This window comes from Antedon bifida, chromosome 3, assembly GCF_963402885.1.
Source record: "Antedon bifida chromosome 3, ecAntBifi1.1, whole genome shotgun sequence".
Classification (NCBI taxonomy): domain Eukaryota; kingdom Metazoa; phylum Echinodermata; class Crinoidea; order Comatulida; family Antedonidae; genus Antedon; species Antedon bifida.
The window spans coordinates 11423765-11440567 of record NC_136228.1 but is presented as its reverse complement, the minus strand read 5'-3'; the positions used below and the strand labels follow the sequence as shown (position 1 = coordinate 11440567).

The 16803-nt window shown below is 32.9% G+C and overlaps 3 protein-coding genes across 4 annotated transcripts in view; 1 reads left to right on the top strand and 2 right to left on the bottom strand.

The window, feature by feature from the left end:
• LOC144837823 (putative RNA polymerase II subunit B1 CTD phosphatase rpap2) overlaps positions 1-1165 on the bottom strand; it is a 50718-nt gene extending 49553 nt beyond the window's left edge. Inside the window, exon 1 of the mRNA XM_078693096.1 lies at positions 1118-1165. The gene's annotated coding sequence lies outside the window, so the exon portion shown is untranslated. The remainder of the gene's footprint in view (positions 1-1117) is intronic.
• Positions 1166-2167: 1002 nt separating this feature from the next.
• LOC144837820 (gem-associated protein 4-like) overlaps positions 2168-16803 on the top strand; it is a 40375-nt gene continuing 25739 nt past the window's right edge. The window contains exons 1-11 of one of the 2 annotated variants that reach the window (XM_078693091.1): positions 2168-2602; positions 3035-3920; positions 4522-4618; positions 5147-5237; positions 5550-5741; positions 6342-6449; positions 6860-7009; positions 7321-7720; positions 8534-8640; positions 9613-9679; positions 10466-10542. In XM_078693091.1, the coding sequence (XP_078549217.1) occupies positions 2186-2602; positions 3035-3920; positions 4522-4618; positions 5147-5237; positions 5550-5741; positions 6342-6449; positions 6860-7009; positions 7321-7720; positions 8534-8640; positions 9613-9679; positions 10466-10542 (2592 nt within the window). In that variant the 5' untranslated portion in view covers positions 2168-2185. Of the gene's footprint in view, positions 2603-3034; positions 3921-4521; positions 4619-5146; positions 5238-5549; positions 5742-6341; positions 6450-6859; positions 7010-7320; positions 7721-8533; positions 8641-9609; positions 9680-10465; positions 10543-16803 lie in introns of both variants that reach the window. The other variant, XM_078693090.1, reaches the window with a different exon arrangement.
• On the bottom strand, positions 11566-15742 carry LOC144837826 (uncharacterized). Its single transcript, XM_078693101.1, has 3 exons — positions 15630-15742; positions 14443-14548; positions 11566-12047 (listed from the first exon to the last, which is right to left on the bottom strand). The coding sequence occupies exons 1-3, from the start codon at positions 15739-15741 to the stop codon at positions 11957-11959; spliced, it is 309 nt and encodes a 102-aa protein (XP_078549227.1). The 5' UTR covers position 15742; the 3' UTR covers positions 11566-11956.

Sequence of the window (16803 nt, the reverse complement as noted above, 5' to 3'; positions counted from 1 at the left end):
ACATTGTTATAATTGGTCAATTTTGAACTTTGACCCCTTATCTCTTCCTATTCGCTTCCTTTCCTGATCAAAGTCTGATTTGATTAAATGCAGTATTATAATTATATTAATCAAAACTATAATGAAATAACATAACTTTACTAATCAAATAATTTGATTACTTTTAAAAAAACCATCAATATCATAGTTTGGACAACTTTGCATTTATTTGTTAATACGTGTATTACAATGTTGACCTTTGACATTATGTCAACTGATGAAATTGACCTTATGTCAACTGATGAAATGATGTATTCGCTCTTTTACATTGCGTATGATTGATTAACAGGATGAGAAAACATCCAATTTTTATTAAATATAAGTTTTTATTTGATTTTATATGTACGATCTATGATTGGTCAATATTGACATTTGACCCTTAATTACAAAGGATTTTTTTTTCATAAGGTGATTGAATAGACACTTATAATCATAAAAATATAATAAAAGACCAAATTGTGCTTCAATAAATTTGTTATAATACATATACATAATACATTGTTGTAATTGGTCAATTTTGAACTTTGACCCCTTATATCTCGAAAACGCTTCCTATCCTGATCGATTACCTTCCATATTCGTAATCTACGGAAAATTCTGGTCTAGAAAAGTTGGATGGCAATTTGTCCCCTTTCGGGTGGTGATTCCCCCCTCCTGCCACCGGACTATATATATGGATTTGCTACAGTACAACATGGAGGTATACAAATTTTTTTATACCTCCATGAGTACAAGATATAAAAATAGTTTGTCTATCTGATCTGGTCCTAATAATAATATTTAGTAAGACTCTTGTCTTGGCGGACGGGTAGGCATTATTATTAGGGCCTAGCCTAGGTCCAGCAAGTCAAAACTTTATTAGGCCTAGACCTCTAGAGGCTAGGCAGATGCATCATATTATATTACCCTAAATAGGCCTAGGCCTCTAGTAGAAGGCCCCTAAAGAATTATAATTTTTATCGACACGACTAATAATACTATTCTAGTACATATAGCCAATCATATGTATGGTTGATCATCCTGTATGTGATTAAAAATGAGCTATTATTGATAATAAATATAAGTTTATAAGGAATACCTAGCTAGGCCTAGAAGTATCCAAGCACAGCTAGCCACACATCATGCATGTGTGTGTGTGTGTTTTTGTTTACGTTTTGTAACACGTGCTCCAGTAGTAGCCGCTACACAATCTTTGGTGGCGCTATATTCGAAAGTCTTTCCCCGTTGTTTAACGTACGTATCGGCGGAGTATTAGGCCTAACCTAGCTAGCCTAGGCCTACTGTACAGATTTTTCCATTTTAAATACATTTTCTAGTAGCTGGCTAGGCTAGAGGCCTAGCCTACCTATACTAGCCTATAGGCCTATATAATCTACTACTCTAGTCTAGGGCCTACACTACAGCTAGCCTAGGCTCTCCTCTAGCCTAGCTAGTACTAGTAGGCTACCCCTACTCTAGCTAGTAGGGCGGTAGCTAGGCAGGCTAGGTCTAGCCTACTATAGTATAGTAAGTAGGCCTAGTTCAAGTTCAAGTTCAAATAAACATTTATTTCTTTCATATTTAGTAGTAGTAGGCCTAGTGATATAGTAGGCCAGCTAGCCAAATGTAGGCCTAGCTAGCCTAGGCCCTAGGCCTATACTAGGCTAGCTGGGCCTAGCCTACCTAGCTTGCTTGGAAGCTGGGGGCTTTCTATTTTCTAGCCTATCTATACTATACTATGGCTACATCTACTACCCAGTCCATAGTAGTAGTCCATCTGAGATACTACCCAGTCCATAATATAAAAAGGACATAAACATGTCATTTTTTTGTTATTTAAATAAAATAAATAATTATTATTAATTTAAATAAAAGTGTGATGAATAGAATAGGCCTAGGCCTACATACAAATAGAAATTGTTTCATCTAATAATTATAAAAAATTGTAAATATTGGACCGAAATCTTCCAAAATAGTTGCTGGGTCGAAATGTCCCATCCCATCACGATTTCTTAGGGAGCCTCTAAAGTTTTTGTAAATTCTCCCGAATATTAAAAAAATCACTGCATCTGATCTTATTATTGAGCCATGTGGTTTAGATTAAATTACAAATAATAACAACTACTTTCTTTATTAGATGAACATATCTTTCCAAGCCAGTAAAGTCATGCAGTACACAAAAGAAGTAGCACTTCTGGAGGCTGCCTTCCAACTTGCTGAGAAACAATATTCTGGTGCCAACCCAGCAAATACATGTTTAGGAGACATCAGTCAGGATAATGAAGACCAAGCCTTGGCGCAAGTAGCAGATACTCTCATCACTGGTATATCTGAAATTATTGAAGGCTTAGAACGTCCCTTAAGTGACAAAGAGCAAAAACATACCAGTTTTATTGTGCATTCTGTATTATTTGACAGCTTTTATAAACAGATTTTATCATTGAAAGGCAATGAACAGAAGAAAGCATCATCGAGGAATCAAAACAATGCAACATACTGTATCCTGGATGTGTTCCCTAGAATTGGATCAATGCTTTACTATATTCTGTTGGTCAGGTTAAACTGGGGTAACCTATTTGGTCAGGTAATTTGTTCAGTAATAAAAATAACCTAGATTACATTAATGAATCTGGATACCATTAATAATGCTACAAAAAATTGAGCTCCCTAAGAATTTCCAAATGAATAGTAATTTTTTCAACAGTCAATTGACAACTGCAATATTAATTTTTTAAGATAAGTGCAGAGGTGGATCTGAAATTGTGGGATTGCTGATACTGATAGTGTAAACTGAGTGTTGCATATGTTGATAATGTATTAATCTTAAACACCAAGTCTTTTTTCAACAGTTTCTGTCCATCCAGTATATTTGGCCACAGCGTTTGTCCGGGTTTTTACCATTCATTATTATTAAGTAAAAAGCAATACCCACATCTTTGTGTGGGATCTAGTTTAACCATGAATAGCAGTTCAACCTAAACACGTAAAATTTGATTTATTTTGTTTATCTTTGTAGATGGTGAGTGTACTTCGCCCAGAGACATCCACTCTTATTCTACATGAGATTCTCAGCCAATGTATTAAAGAACCTCAACCACAAATGGAACAGTTTGTAGCAGACATTGTCAGTGGTATTCTACCTGATACTCTATCTAAGTCACATCCAGATGTTGATCTTGTTTTATCCAATCATAGATCTGCTGTGAGCTTTCACCAGTTCCAATGGAAAAACTTGCTTTTGTTCTATAACATGGTCTTTGATCATTTGAGTACAGCATATAGTGAGACTGAAAATTGTAATAGTATTTGTAAACTAACCTCATCCTGTCTTTTATGCTTGTTCGATTTTCTGAGCAGTCATCTAAGACTAGAAAGCACAATTATTGAAGATGCAAAGCTACAAATGGAAGATCGACTGTATGATATCACAAACACTATGCAAATTTCTACCGACATCCCAATACAGTTTTACCAAAAACTTCAACAGATGTTTTTAGATGATTCAGTTAACAAACCCATCTTTGATAAACTAAGGAATTCTTCTCATAGCATAATGAATGATAATCTTCAAAGCTTTTTAGATGATTTCTTATGTAGTTTTAACAGATGCATAGCTGCGTGCCAACTTGTTGACACTTTACAACAATCAAATATTGAAAACCAAGAATATAGAAAACTTGGAAAGACATGCTACTACTTGTGGAAATGTTTGAAACCGTTTATTGGAGCGCAGGAAAGTAATCTAACAAGTCTTTATCTGCTCGAGGATGAGTTCGATAAATTTTACCAAACGGAGGAGACAAGTGAAGCTGCAGATGAAAAGTTGGAACCAATACAGACGATCGAAGATGATCTTAAAGAAGCAATTTGGAAGGTGGATAACAGACTAGTTGGTTATCAAGGTAAAGCACAGTAGAACCCCTATTAAAGGGACACCAACAACGTATCCTCATAATAGGGGTGTCACCTGAATTTGGAGTTGGCTGAGTGTTAAAAATATTTCCTTTTGTGTACAGACACCCTCAATATGGGTGTCTGTGACTAAGTAGGTGTTGGACATGTTATTAAAACATATATTTCTTTTGCCTCTCGGTATGGGTTGGCTGTATTGTTGAATATATTGCCTCTAGTTTGTTTCACTTGTAAGTGTCCCCTCAATACAGGGAGTAGGGTTGGCCGTATTTTAAAAATATATATTGACTCTAGTTTGTTTCACTTGTACAGGTAAGTGTCCCCTCAACATAGGGAGTAGGGGTTGGCCGTATTATTAAAATATATATTTCCTCTCGTTTGTTTCACTTGTACAGGTAAGTGTCCCCTCAACATAGGGAGTAGGGGTTGGCCGTATTATTAAAATATATATTTCCTCTCGTTTGTTTTACTTTAAAGTGTCCCCTCAATACTGTATTGGTGCTCTTAAGTAGGGGTGTTAGTTTTGGTGTAACTGAATTGTGAAATTTTGTTATAATTTTATTGAGCTATAATTCGATTTTTACATTTCAGAAAATTTGTTTTGGTTATTGAACCGTTCTTCTGTGAATTCTATTGAAATATGGGTATCCTGCCTGGAAAGAAATGTTATGAATATCTCTAGTTTAAAGTAAGTAACAAGTTAAATAATGTAGGTAACATTAATGCATTGTTGAGCCATCATCTACATCCTTCCTCCTGAATAATAATATGTCATTCTTATATAGCGATTCATGCATATAACCTCCATAGCGCTTCACATTTTTTCTCCCGGATATTTTTTTATCAAACATGAATGGAAACATACTCCCATAATGCAGCCTTAGCGCAGTTGTGTTTTGACCTTACCATGTTCCCACTTGTATACACCTGAATGGAGAGAGGCAAACAAGCGTAAAGTGTCTTGCCTAAGGAAACAAGCAATGCGACAAATTAACTCACGATCAGTAGTCCAACATCCAATACCCTTACTGTACGTGAATGACTTTAATATAAATTGTTGATTAATGTTAGTACTGTAATATTACTTGTATTTCAATATTGCTGAATCCCTACTAAGCTGTAACTGGTGGTAGCTTTGTCACATGTGTGAAACTGTGAAGAGCTCTTAATTTCAGATTTCATTTATAATTTTATAAAAAATGTTTTTTTTTGACAGACTTCTAAAGTGCCTTGTTGACTGTACAATTCAACATCAATTGGAATGTGAAAGCAAGACCAAATATGATCTTGTGAAAAGACTTTTAAAGGTAATGGATTTCAGAATCATATCCAATGATCTTTGTTTCGACCACACTTCCCATATCACAAGGAATGCACCAGTAATTAGTTCCTAAGACATATTTATTTATCCAACTTTGTTTCAGGAGGGTAGCTGTATTTACAGCAGTAAAGCTGACTTATCTAGTTTGATGCACATTGAAAGCTTCAGTGAAACTTATCAAGCACCTGCAAAAGAGACTTGCTTAAACATAATAATACAATTGATTGTTGCATGGTTTAACACAAACACTGTGTGGTGTCATATTTAAATAAATTAAATTAATGTTTTTGTACTATAGGTATTGCTGAAATCGTACAAACTTGTCAGCACTGGTATACAAAACAGAGTAAGAGATTACTTCACAGATCAGCAGCATCAGCTTTTAGACTTTTACCTGTATGAGGAATATGATTCAGCAGGCCTACAGCAACAAATAGTTGCTGCCTTCAACAAACTTGTTAATTCAAGTAACCATGATAATATACAGGAGGTATGTCTAGAATTGGTAACACATTGTCTGTAAAAGATATTGAGACATATACCTGTATATCAACTGATAATATATTTACAGTAGGCCTGAACTAGGTACATAAAGGAAGCAAAGTAGGTCTCTGAGACATCTCAAATTTACTTTATTCCCTTTTGGAATTACACTGCAAACCTATCTTTACTAGTGTGTATTCGCTATGTAAACCTTTTTACAATATTTACACAAAGTGATTGTTAATTGTATTCTAGTATTTTACACAGGTATTTTAAACATCATGGTCACATGTTGGTGGTCTCCTATTATATTTGTGCTATTCTGAATAATTTGAAGAATTTTGATGAACCCTCCACCATATACCTCTGTCTCCACTATCAAACTAGTTTGACAAAAAAAGTGTGATGTGCCCATATATGGACATGATTATGTCAAATCATTACCATATTTGGGCATATCACTACCATATTTGGGCACATCACATTTTTTGTCACATAACGTTTAATTGTGTACAGAGCTTAATAGTAATGGTGTTCAACATCTTGATCCCATGATTCTTTAACAACAACAAAACAATATAATCAAACTTGTTCTTTTGCATTGCAGTTACTGCAGTATATCAGTCCTGTAGCTTTTCAGTCTCCAAGGCAAACCATACAAAAGTCTGTAATGGAGTCTGTTAGTAATTCTGGCATCATACCATTGATTACAAAGGTGAAGAATAAATATATTTCTACCCTTTTTACCCTAATACCACCTTCACATCGCTTAGCAAAATTTACACACACCTAATTAGATCAACACCTGAATTATGTATCCTGTGCACAGCACCAGCACAACAACTTTAAAGCTCTGTCTACACTATCAAAAAAAATGTAATGTGCCCAAATATGGTAGTGATAAGACATCATCATGTCCGTATATGAGCACATCACATTTTTTTGTCACATAAAGTTTGATAGTGTAGACAGAGCCCAAACTGGGGCATTGTACTAAGTGAAAATGCTTTATGTTTACAGTCCTCTAAGTCAATTCGAGTCAGGGGATTAGGGGTTCGGAGGTGTAGTTATAAAATGTGCATATCCTTGCTCATTGTAATTTTTTGTGTTATGTTTTTTTTTCAGATATTTCAAAATATGACATCATTGTGCTTTTTTAAAGATAATAATAGCACCACAACTTTTCTGTGCATAACACTCAATGATAAAGCAGCCAGAGTTTCCTCAGCGAAACAGCAGAATAATTTTATAGACTTGATCAAGTCATTGCTACAGGTTTGTATACACTATTTCACAATCTGTGATGACCAATTAATTATTAGTCTGGTGTCTATTAAATATTATTTTAGGATGGGCTATTAGCATGGTTTTCTATATTTGGGCTCCCATGTCCGTCTAGAGGATGACAAATAAACTATATTGACTGTGTTGCAAGGGACACCAACCAACTGTTCATGACGGTTGTGCAGTTGTATCACAAACTCTATTTAGGATGCTTCCCCAATTTCAGTCATTGAATATTCTTTAGATACATTTTTTATCGCTTTAAAAATTTCAAAATATTTTACATTTGTCTGTATTTTCAGCCTTTTACACCATCGCTGTATCCAGAAAGCCTTTACCTGAAACCAACAGTGTTATCAAGTGAAGAACTTCTGGAAGTGTGCATCTATCCTAATTTGCATCAACAAAGTAGAGATGATAATGCAGATCATTCCATTCTTGGTGAAGGGGTCCACTACCAAAATATTAACTTACTTCTATGTCTTCAGCTCCTGAAAGTTACGCTGGATGCGCCGATCAGTGGAGGAAAATTTGCCGAAAAAATTGATAGTGAGCATAGATATCCGATGATGGTTTGTTTAGCTTCGTTTGTTAATGAATGTATCATATTATGGGATGGCAATGAAGAATGTATTAGAGAAGATGTGAAAGAACTAAGCAAGAGTTTGCTGGAAGTACTATGCAAAACTCAACAGGCTACAGGTAGACAGTTTCTAATTATTCTTTTGTCTTTTAGCATTTAATAACATTTTTACCCAACATTTAAAAGGGGAAAAGGAAACTATAGACTGGATCATCATTATTATTTGTGTCTTCTGCACCACTAAACCACAATCTGTCTAGCTCTACTGTGAAGTACATTAAGCTCTGTCTACACTATCAAACTTTATGTTACAAAAAATGTGATGTGCCCATATATGGACATGATTATGTCATATCACTACCATATTTAAGCATATCACTATCATACTTGGGCACATTGCACCTTTTTTGTTAAACTAGTTGGATAGTGTAGACAGAGCTTTAGACTGCGAAATAGATCCATCCATTTGCAAAATTTAGTTCATTAATATTTGTTTTTTTCCAAGCAATAATTACTGAGACTGATGGTGAAAATCTGGTAATATTTTCATTCTTGCTTGCTATAATGTTAACTGATGTCTAACCTTGAATTAATGCGACGTGTTATGCGCATGCGATTAAAATCTGGTGATGGAAGTTTAACAAAATCCTGCACCAAAATTTGCTGACAGGAACTGTATATAAGTTATTCCGCTGGCCTTGTAATATACCTCTGTTAGAATTTTTTATTTGTATTTAATATAAAAGTATAATTATAGCGAAGTATTGCTTCATATTCATTGAATTTCATAAAATATGTAACATGTTTTTAGTATTCGTATACTCAAGCAATAACTTGGGATATTCTAAAACTGTTTTGCTGAAAATAACATTGGTCTTTCACATGTTTTGTATACCACAAGCATTCAAATTGTTTTACTTTTTATTTTGTAGAAAGTGATATCAAAGGTCTTCAATGGTTGATGTTCAAAGCAAAATCTTTTCATTGGTCGGTTGAATTATATCTTAGCTTCCTGTTGACTGACTACCAAAACAAGGAGGTATATATTATTTGCATGGCTAATACTTAGAATAGTGAGAGTGAAACTGTTGGTCATATTGAAACCTTTTTATTTATTCATTACTTATTTATACTGGGTGACATCAGTCAAAGGGCACAGTTTTGATCATAACCTAATCATCTCTAAACAATAGACTAAACCAGATGTTCAGTATCGTAAAGTTCACCAGTAGCGGAAGTCTGTGATACTATTGAACCCCTCGTAAGCAGACTGTCAAGTGGGTTTTCACTTATGACAGGTTTGGCTGAAAGAAGACAAAACATAACTGTTTAGAAGGAGCTCATTTAACCAATCTTCACCTATTGCACGTGGTATTTTAAATTAGTAATTTTCCCAACTGATGCATTTTAATAATAATAATAAGGATTTATATAGCGCACATACCACTCATGAGTGCTCAAGGCGCGTTAAAAAAATGAAATTCAATATATAAAATCTGGCTTAATAATATGCAATGTCTTGGGAAGGTCACCATGATATTTGTAACTACTTATAATTTGTGTCAGTTCACTCCCAATCCAACATAACTACTGGTTTTATATTTATGTGTGTTAAGATTTAGTTTTTCAATAGCTTATTTAGACCTATTTACATTTCCATATGATACAAAGTTACCAAATGTTTACTTTGTAATATTCTTTATACAATCTGCAATGTTTTTCATTCTCTAAATCCATTGTGAATCCTAAAAGTTACTCAAAATTGTTCTCACATTTACTTTCTAGAATTAATATTATCCATAGAATGATATATCACTCATAGTTCTAATAATATTAGTAATTTTTTCAATTATAATGCAGTGCGTTATATTTATTTTTGTAATCATAAAGTGCAATCAAATCAGATTGAAAATGTATTTTTATGTAATTTCATATATTTATTTCATATATTATATTATTATAAAATATGCCAGTAATAATACACTCCCATGTTCACATTTGTCAACAGCAGGTAGCTGCTCAAGTTTCCATATCAAATTTCTTTAACATGGAATGGAAAACCACACACTTAAAACCAGGTAATATAAGAACTAGCATCATGTACCTAACACAAAAGAAATTAGAGCAAATTAACATATTCCCCCTTTTTTTATTACGCATCCACCAGCAAGTAGCTCGCCAATTACAGGATGGATAAACTATTTTAAAATTTATCGTGCTTATAAACTTATAGCTTATAAAGTCTTATTTGAGGCTTAGGTAGTGGAGTTGAAAAAGTTGTGAGTTACAACCTTGGCACTAGGTCAGAATTTAACCCTGGACCCTAGTAAACATGTTAACCACCAAGCTACAGCTCCATTACAACCACCAAGCTGCAGCTCCACTACAGCTACCAAGCTACAGTACATCTCCACTATATATTAGTTTATCATGTTATATTATTTTTCCATTCTTCTTAAGCCTCTACCAGAATTTGAAAATTTGTTGCAGTAAGCTTTTACAGGCCGTCACATGTTTGGTATTCCTACAGAAAACAAATGATATCGCTATGTTCATAAAGCTCTGTCTACACTATCAAACTAGTTTGCCAAAAAAAAGTGTGCCCAAATATGGTAGTGATATGCCCAAAGATGGTAGTGATATGACATCACAATGTCCATCTACTGTATGGGCACTATTGATAGTGTAAACAGAGCTTTAAAAATGTTTTATCTGGACATAAGTACAGTCTGGATTCTTACCTGTTAAGCTACATTTACAGACAAAACTACAACATTCAATTCCAAGATAAACAGTGACTACGGCAACATTTAAAGTTAAGTATAAAAATTAATATTTGTGTAATGCTTCTGTAATCAAATTAGAATCTCCTGAAAAGACTCTTCTGACTTTCTTTCAATGTTGTCAAGTATCACCAGCTATTGCAGAGATTCATATGCAGGTATGAAGTTTATAATTTTATATTCAATACATTACTTTGCAGATATATATCAAAAAGCAAATTACTGAAAAAAACAACAATGCTGATACAAATTGAAATAAGCAAAAAGCTAAATCAAAACGAAGTAAAAACGGCCAGAAAATTAGCAGAGCTTTCGGGCAACACTAGCCCTTCATACTTTGCAGATATGGTGATATTTATTACATGGATTTGCGCAGCATATCATTTTTTTGGCCTAATAATTATTATTCTTTTAAATACTTACCCTTTTCAATTGCCAGCTGGTCAGAGCCATCTTATAAATCTTGATGCCAGGTGTGATCATATCAAATGTACACCTGGCATAACATTGACAGGTGTGTAAGAAGAACTGATGAGATTGTCTTAATAAAGTTGATAATGTTTTAATGTGTCATCAATGTTTCTTCCATTGAAATCATACACATTTATTGATGATTTATATTTGTATACAGTGGAAGTCCCCAAAACTGGCCATCCTTGGGACCAACCACAATATTTGGTTTTCCTGTAAAGTTTTGTCATGTTGTGCAAAAAAAAAAATATCCACTGACCTTACCCGACCCATTTAGTAATTTTTGCATGATTTTGAAATTAAGCCATTAAACTCGGTCTATCCAACTAGGTTAGTCAATAGTAAGATGCATTGGCAGTCCCCAATACTTGCCACCCTTGGGACCAACCACAATATTTGTTTTCCCCGTAAAGTTCTGTTATGCAGGACACAATTTTTTCTAGTCTAGGCCTATAAGAACGGATTTGGGCCTAGCTTTTGAAATTTCATAAATTTTTTTAAAAAGAAAATGACTGGCTTTGCAATGCAGTAGGGCAATGATATATAAGATGTACAGTATTATCATTTATATCGTCCCTTACATCGGCATTGTGTAGCTTGGCCTACGAGTGGTCACTGGTGTTGATCTATAAATGTAGTGATCGCATCATTAATCACTTTAAAAAAAAATATCCACTGACAATGGTAAGATGCTTGGTAGACGACCAAGATCAGTGATTCTGGACTGCAATTAACTATGGAATCAACTAAAGGTGTGCTTATGTCGACATTCAACTGAAAGAAACTAGTTGCGCAAGAGGACATATGTCGACACAGTTGAGTTGATGAGTTCCGGGTCACCTTAAGCACACCTTAAGCTGACTGCAAAATCCATAGTTATAAATTAAACTACATACTATACAATTATTTTACAATATTATATTGCATTTATTTTTATGGAAATACAGATTGAGTAAAGATTTTACATAAATATTTATCAAATTATTCATAGTGTATAAAAAGTATAAATTATAAAATCCATTAACAAATATTTACAGTTATACATTTCTTTACACATACTTTCTTTTTTAAATACTATTTTATAATTATTTTCTTGGTCCTCTATCCAATTTGTTCTGTTTCTTGCATAGAGTAGCCTGTTGTTGTTCTTTCAGAAGAATTTTTCCTGTATTTATTTATCCATGTTCTTGCCCTGAAAAATATAAAGCAACAATCGCACTGGACTTTATTTGATCAAACTAACAGAGCTATGATCAGAGTAGTAATATCAACTATAGAAGACACTATGTATCTGTCCTCGCTTCTAGTCTAAACAGGCATATGCAGTCACATTTGTATTTAAAGGACAACTTGACCGAGGACCATATTTTAACAACGTATTAGGGATGTACATATGATTTCAGAACCATCGCGAGATTAAGGATATTGCTGCAAGTGCTCGCCGTACAGCGGTCGCCGTAAATTCTATCGCAACATTTACGTCATGAGTTTTCTGGCAAAGTCTGGCATATTGCGAAAATGTCTAGTGAACACACTTTGTAAATAAATCTTAAAAAATATAATTTTTTTTTATTGTTTCTTTTGTTTATCTGGATTCATTAAGTAGATTTTGCGATGCACCTGTGACGTCACAGAAATTTACGGGGATGACTGTATGTCGAGCGCGTGCCGCAATATCCTTAATCTCGCGATTGTTCTGAAATCATATGTACATTCCTAATACGTTGTAAAAATGTGGTCCTCGGTCAAGTTTTCCTTTAAAGGTTGGCTTAAACTAGATATTTCCCTAGTCAATTTCCTTTGGTAGCTTGGGTAAATTGACTGAGAAGAAATTACAAAGACACCAGCTGTTTGTTTAGGAGTTTAACCAAAAAATCCAGTACCTAGACCATTGCATTATAGAAATATTGGACAATTAACATAATTGATCTATGTATTCGATAAATGTGATGTTATTGTAAACAAGGTTATACTATTAAAGCATTAGGGAAAAATGTACTTGAAATCATGTTTTAGCAGTGCATGGATTGTCATTTTACTTGGAGACTGTAGGTAATTATTATACTGTAAGAAAAAGGAAAAATAAACCTAAAGAAACATATAATGAACTTCAGAAATATTTTTACAAACAAACAAAAATAACAATTAAAATGAAACTAAAAATTGATTTAATTTAAGGAAACTACTGTTTTCAAATTATGTTATAATGAATATTAACATCTCTCATTTCATGTAATTATATCACACACTTCTATCTGTTTTTGTTTTATTTATTGTTATTGTGTAATTACTCAGAAAAAAAGATCATTTTATTGTCCAGTGTTGTTTAAATAATACATTTTGAGAAATTATGGCTATATTTAGAGCAATTGTTGTAGATTTTAATTTAATAGTAAATTTTTAGTTAATAAATGGAAATGATTTTGTTTGCCTAGTGGGGAAATTTAAAGATTAGATCCGGGGTGAACACAACAAATTGCTTTTTCCTCCTAAATTTTACAACATGGAATTTTTTATCTCAAATGATAAAAGAAGAGTTGAAAATTAGAGAATTCACTGATAGGGATATCCAGAGAGGTTGATTAGTTTGGTGCGTGTCTATAGAAAATAAAAAGAAAATCCTCTAAAGATAATCAAGATTATGTAGACAGTCGCTACAACAACAGTGTGTATAATTGTACCCACAACAAAAATAATCTCAGTCAATTAGTGTTTTGTTTGCTGGCTAGGATTTGTGTGATGATCAAAACTTGGCCACACTAGTACAAAGTTCAAAGACTCATAAATTGAATAGTTAGATTTTTCTGAGAATGTGTGTTCATATAATTCATATCCTGTTATTATAACAAGCTATTGTAATAGTTTGTTATGATTTTCACTTTTTTTTTTTTTTTTATTGTAATTGATTACATTTCTCCATTCAATGTAAATAACAATAGTTTGACATAATATTATACAAATAATGAATGGGTGCTGACTCTTATGGCAGCCTCTGCATCTAGTATATGCCTTTCTTCTGGTGAAGGTGGGCACTGGACGAGAGAAGCCCTTGATCAATGTTTGGACCAATCAAAGTGCTTTAAACAGTCCTGGCTTTGTTTGTATCAACCCTGTCAGTGGCAGTAATTATCGCTGTTGGTTTTACGATTAAATAAAATAAATAAATAAATAAAGTGTAATGGTATAAATATAATGGCATGAGGTGAATGAGGAAAGGATTTTTTTTTTCATAGACGAAAAAAGTACTTTTGAACGACCGTTCAATAGTGCTATGACCCACAATTGTCCAATCAAATGACAAGAATTTATTTAGGTGTTATATAGTATACACCTGTAAATGCATGCATGTACACAAAGTATATTATACATATAAAACAGTGAATGAAAAAAAGGTAGTATAAAATTAAATATACAAACAATCTCTACATAATTTGTACATAAGATTTCTTGGTGCGGTCATGCTTTTCATTTTACCCACAGACCTTTAGATCTGCTTCAATTATGTATGACATGCCACTATTTGACCATCTCATTATGCTCCAATCAATAGATGTGTAATAATATTAAGAAAAAATTAATTAAATTACCTGTGACGATATTTGTAGACACATAAGCATAGTATCACTAAACAGATGACAACTACAACAGACGCTATAATACCATAGAAACTGTCAGATTTTAAGAACAAAGTTGCTGAGGGTTGAATATTAAAAGTTAAGGTTATTACTGAGTAATGTTTGTCATTGCCTACAGCATCTTTTATACGATTTAATGTTTTAATTTGTAATTTAATGTACGTTGTCTTGGAAATAAAAACTAATTTATTATAGCAAGCCATGCCAAGGAATAAGATCAGGGTCTTCAATTACTATACATTGTTAAAACAGTAAAAACATATTTTGTGTGTAGTAAAATCATCATTATAAATGGATAAGCTTTCATTATACTGATTAATATAACATTGAGTGTATATGATTATCTCCATTATCTAAATGAGATTTTGGTTGTATGGCTTTAAGAGATTTGTTTCACTGTTAAAAACAACTTGAAACAATCTCAACGTACTTGTCCTCTTAAAAAAGGTGAGGTTCTGATATCAAACAGTTTGTATATTGTATTAAGTATTGATGTATGTTATGATCACCATATTCTTTAAATATCAACCAGGATACGCATTAACTCTACAATGTAAACATGATACAAAACAACATCTATTTATATAAATTCTTTTATCTATAGTTGATAAAGAGCTACATAATATAACTGTACCTTTATTAAAATTGAAATCAACAAGATAGAAGGCACAATAATACCACGCCCATTACAATCAATTCTTTATTGACTCTCACCGTACATTAAAGTATTGTCATATAACACATAGAAAACAAATAACAAATAGTACAGAATGAGAACAAAATATAAATGTTTACTCAAAAAAAAATTAAATATATATATATACATTACAACAGTTTAATCCCTCTTTTTCTACTCGAAACTAATGCTCGCTCCTAGAAAATTGCGCATGGGAAATTGGGACATCCGCAATCTAGAATAGACGAGCTAAGTGTGAATTGCTGTCATCCAGCGCTTCCCGTCCTGGTGAAGAAAGTCCCTTTTGCAAATCATTGTTTACAAAAGGCCTAGTTATCGAAAAAAGACATTCAATTCATACCAGCATTTTTTCCCATGTAGCATATAGCCATAGTAGAAAGACAATTATATACATTTGAAAATTTGTATTGAGGAACTATCTATCAATAAACATTTTACATACCTACTTCACCCTTGACTCTTGATGGTATATCGGGTAAGACTGGCAACCTAGGCGGAACTCGGCACGTACAATCATTTGTACTCGTATCAAAACACCAGGCCTTCTCTGCCATTATAATCCTCAGCTATGACTGTTCATATTTGTTATTATAAATTTCCTTTTATTGCTTTTGGTTTCTATGAACTCACATGACTTATTAATATTCAATATCATTAATCAGTTTAACATTTTTAAATAGACTTTGCAGATGTTGAAATCCATGTCTTTCAATGTTAATAAAAAATAACTAAAAAAATTGTTTGGACATATTTAAATGTCATGGTACAATGTTTATAACATTTATTTTTTTATTGTAAAATAGAAATTTTATAAATCATTACCAACGTACAGTAATTACCTCCGGCTATAGTTTATGTTTTCCCCTTGTATGTTTGCCTACTTGTGGTTTGTTGAAGAACAGTCTAAAAACAACCATCAACCTAGGCATGAACTAGGCCTGAGACTCAAACATTAGAAGGTAAATGCCGACCCATTACACCATATTTACTAGATATTAAGTCTCCGAGCAGTTAAGCGAAGCCATAACATCGGCAAGTGGTCAAGGGTCACTAGCTCCATCACCAGTAGGAATTTACAGTATGCACTGTAAAACATCTGTTTTCGAGTCATTATTGATTTTGATATTTAAAATACAATATTGTTCATATTCATAAAATATTAATAACAATTTGTTATTAAACTTCAGAAAACTGAATGGTAATGTGACAGCAATGACTTATTTTTGGTAACATTAATAATGTTGATACAAGCATAGATCATGATGTTATACAACACATATGTAATTTGATATTGAAATAATTTGTAAGATAATCTCTCTCTAATGGCTTTGGCAGAAAGTTTTACATTTTTTAATGTTTTACTAAACAAAATTATATTTTTTTACGTTTTTACTGGAATTGAAATTGAGTCTTCTACAGAATTTATAAATTGCACGCTTTAAATGAATTTAGTGTAAACACACCTACTGTTTATTATTCAATTAATTCATCAATAATAGGCACAGCTTTCGGACAACACAAAATATGAATCACTATCAATTTAAATTCGCAATCATATCAGTATATCATTTTTTATCATCATCATTTTTTATTTTCATCATATTGAAATTATGACA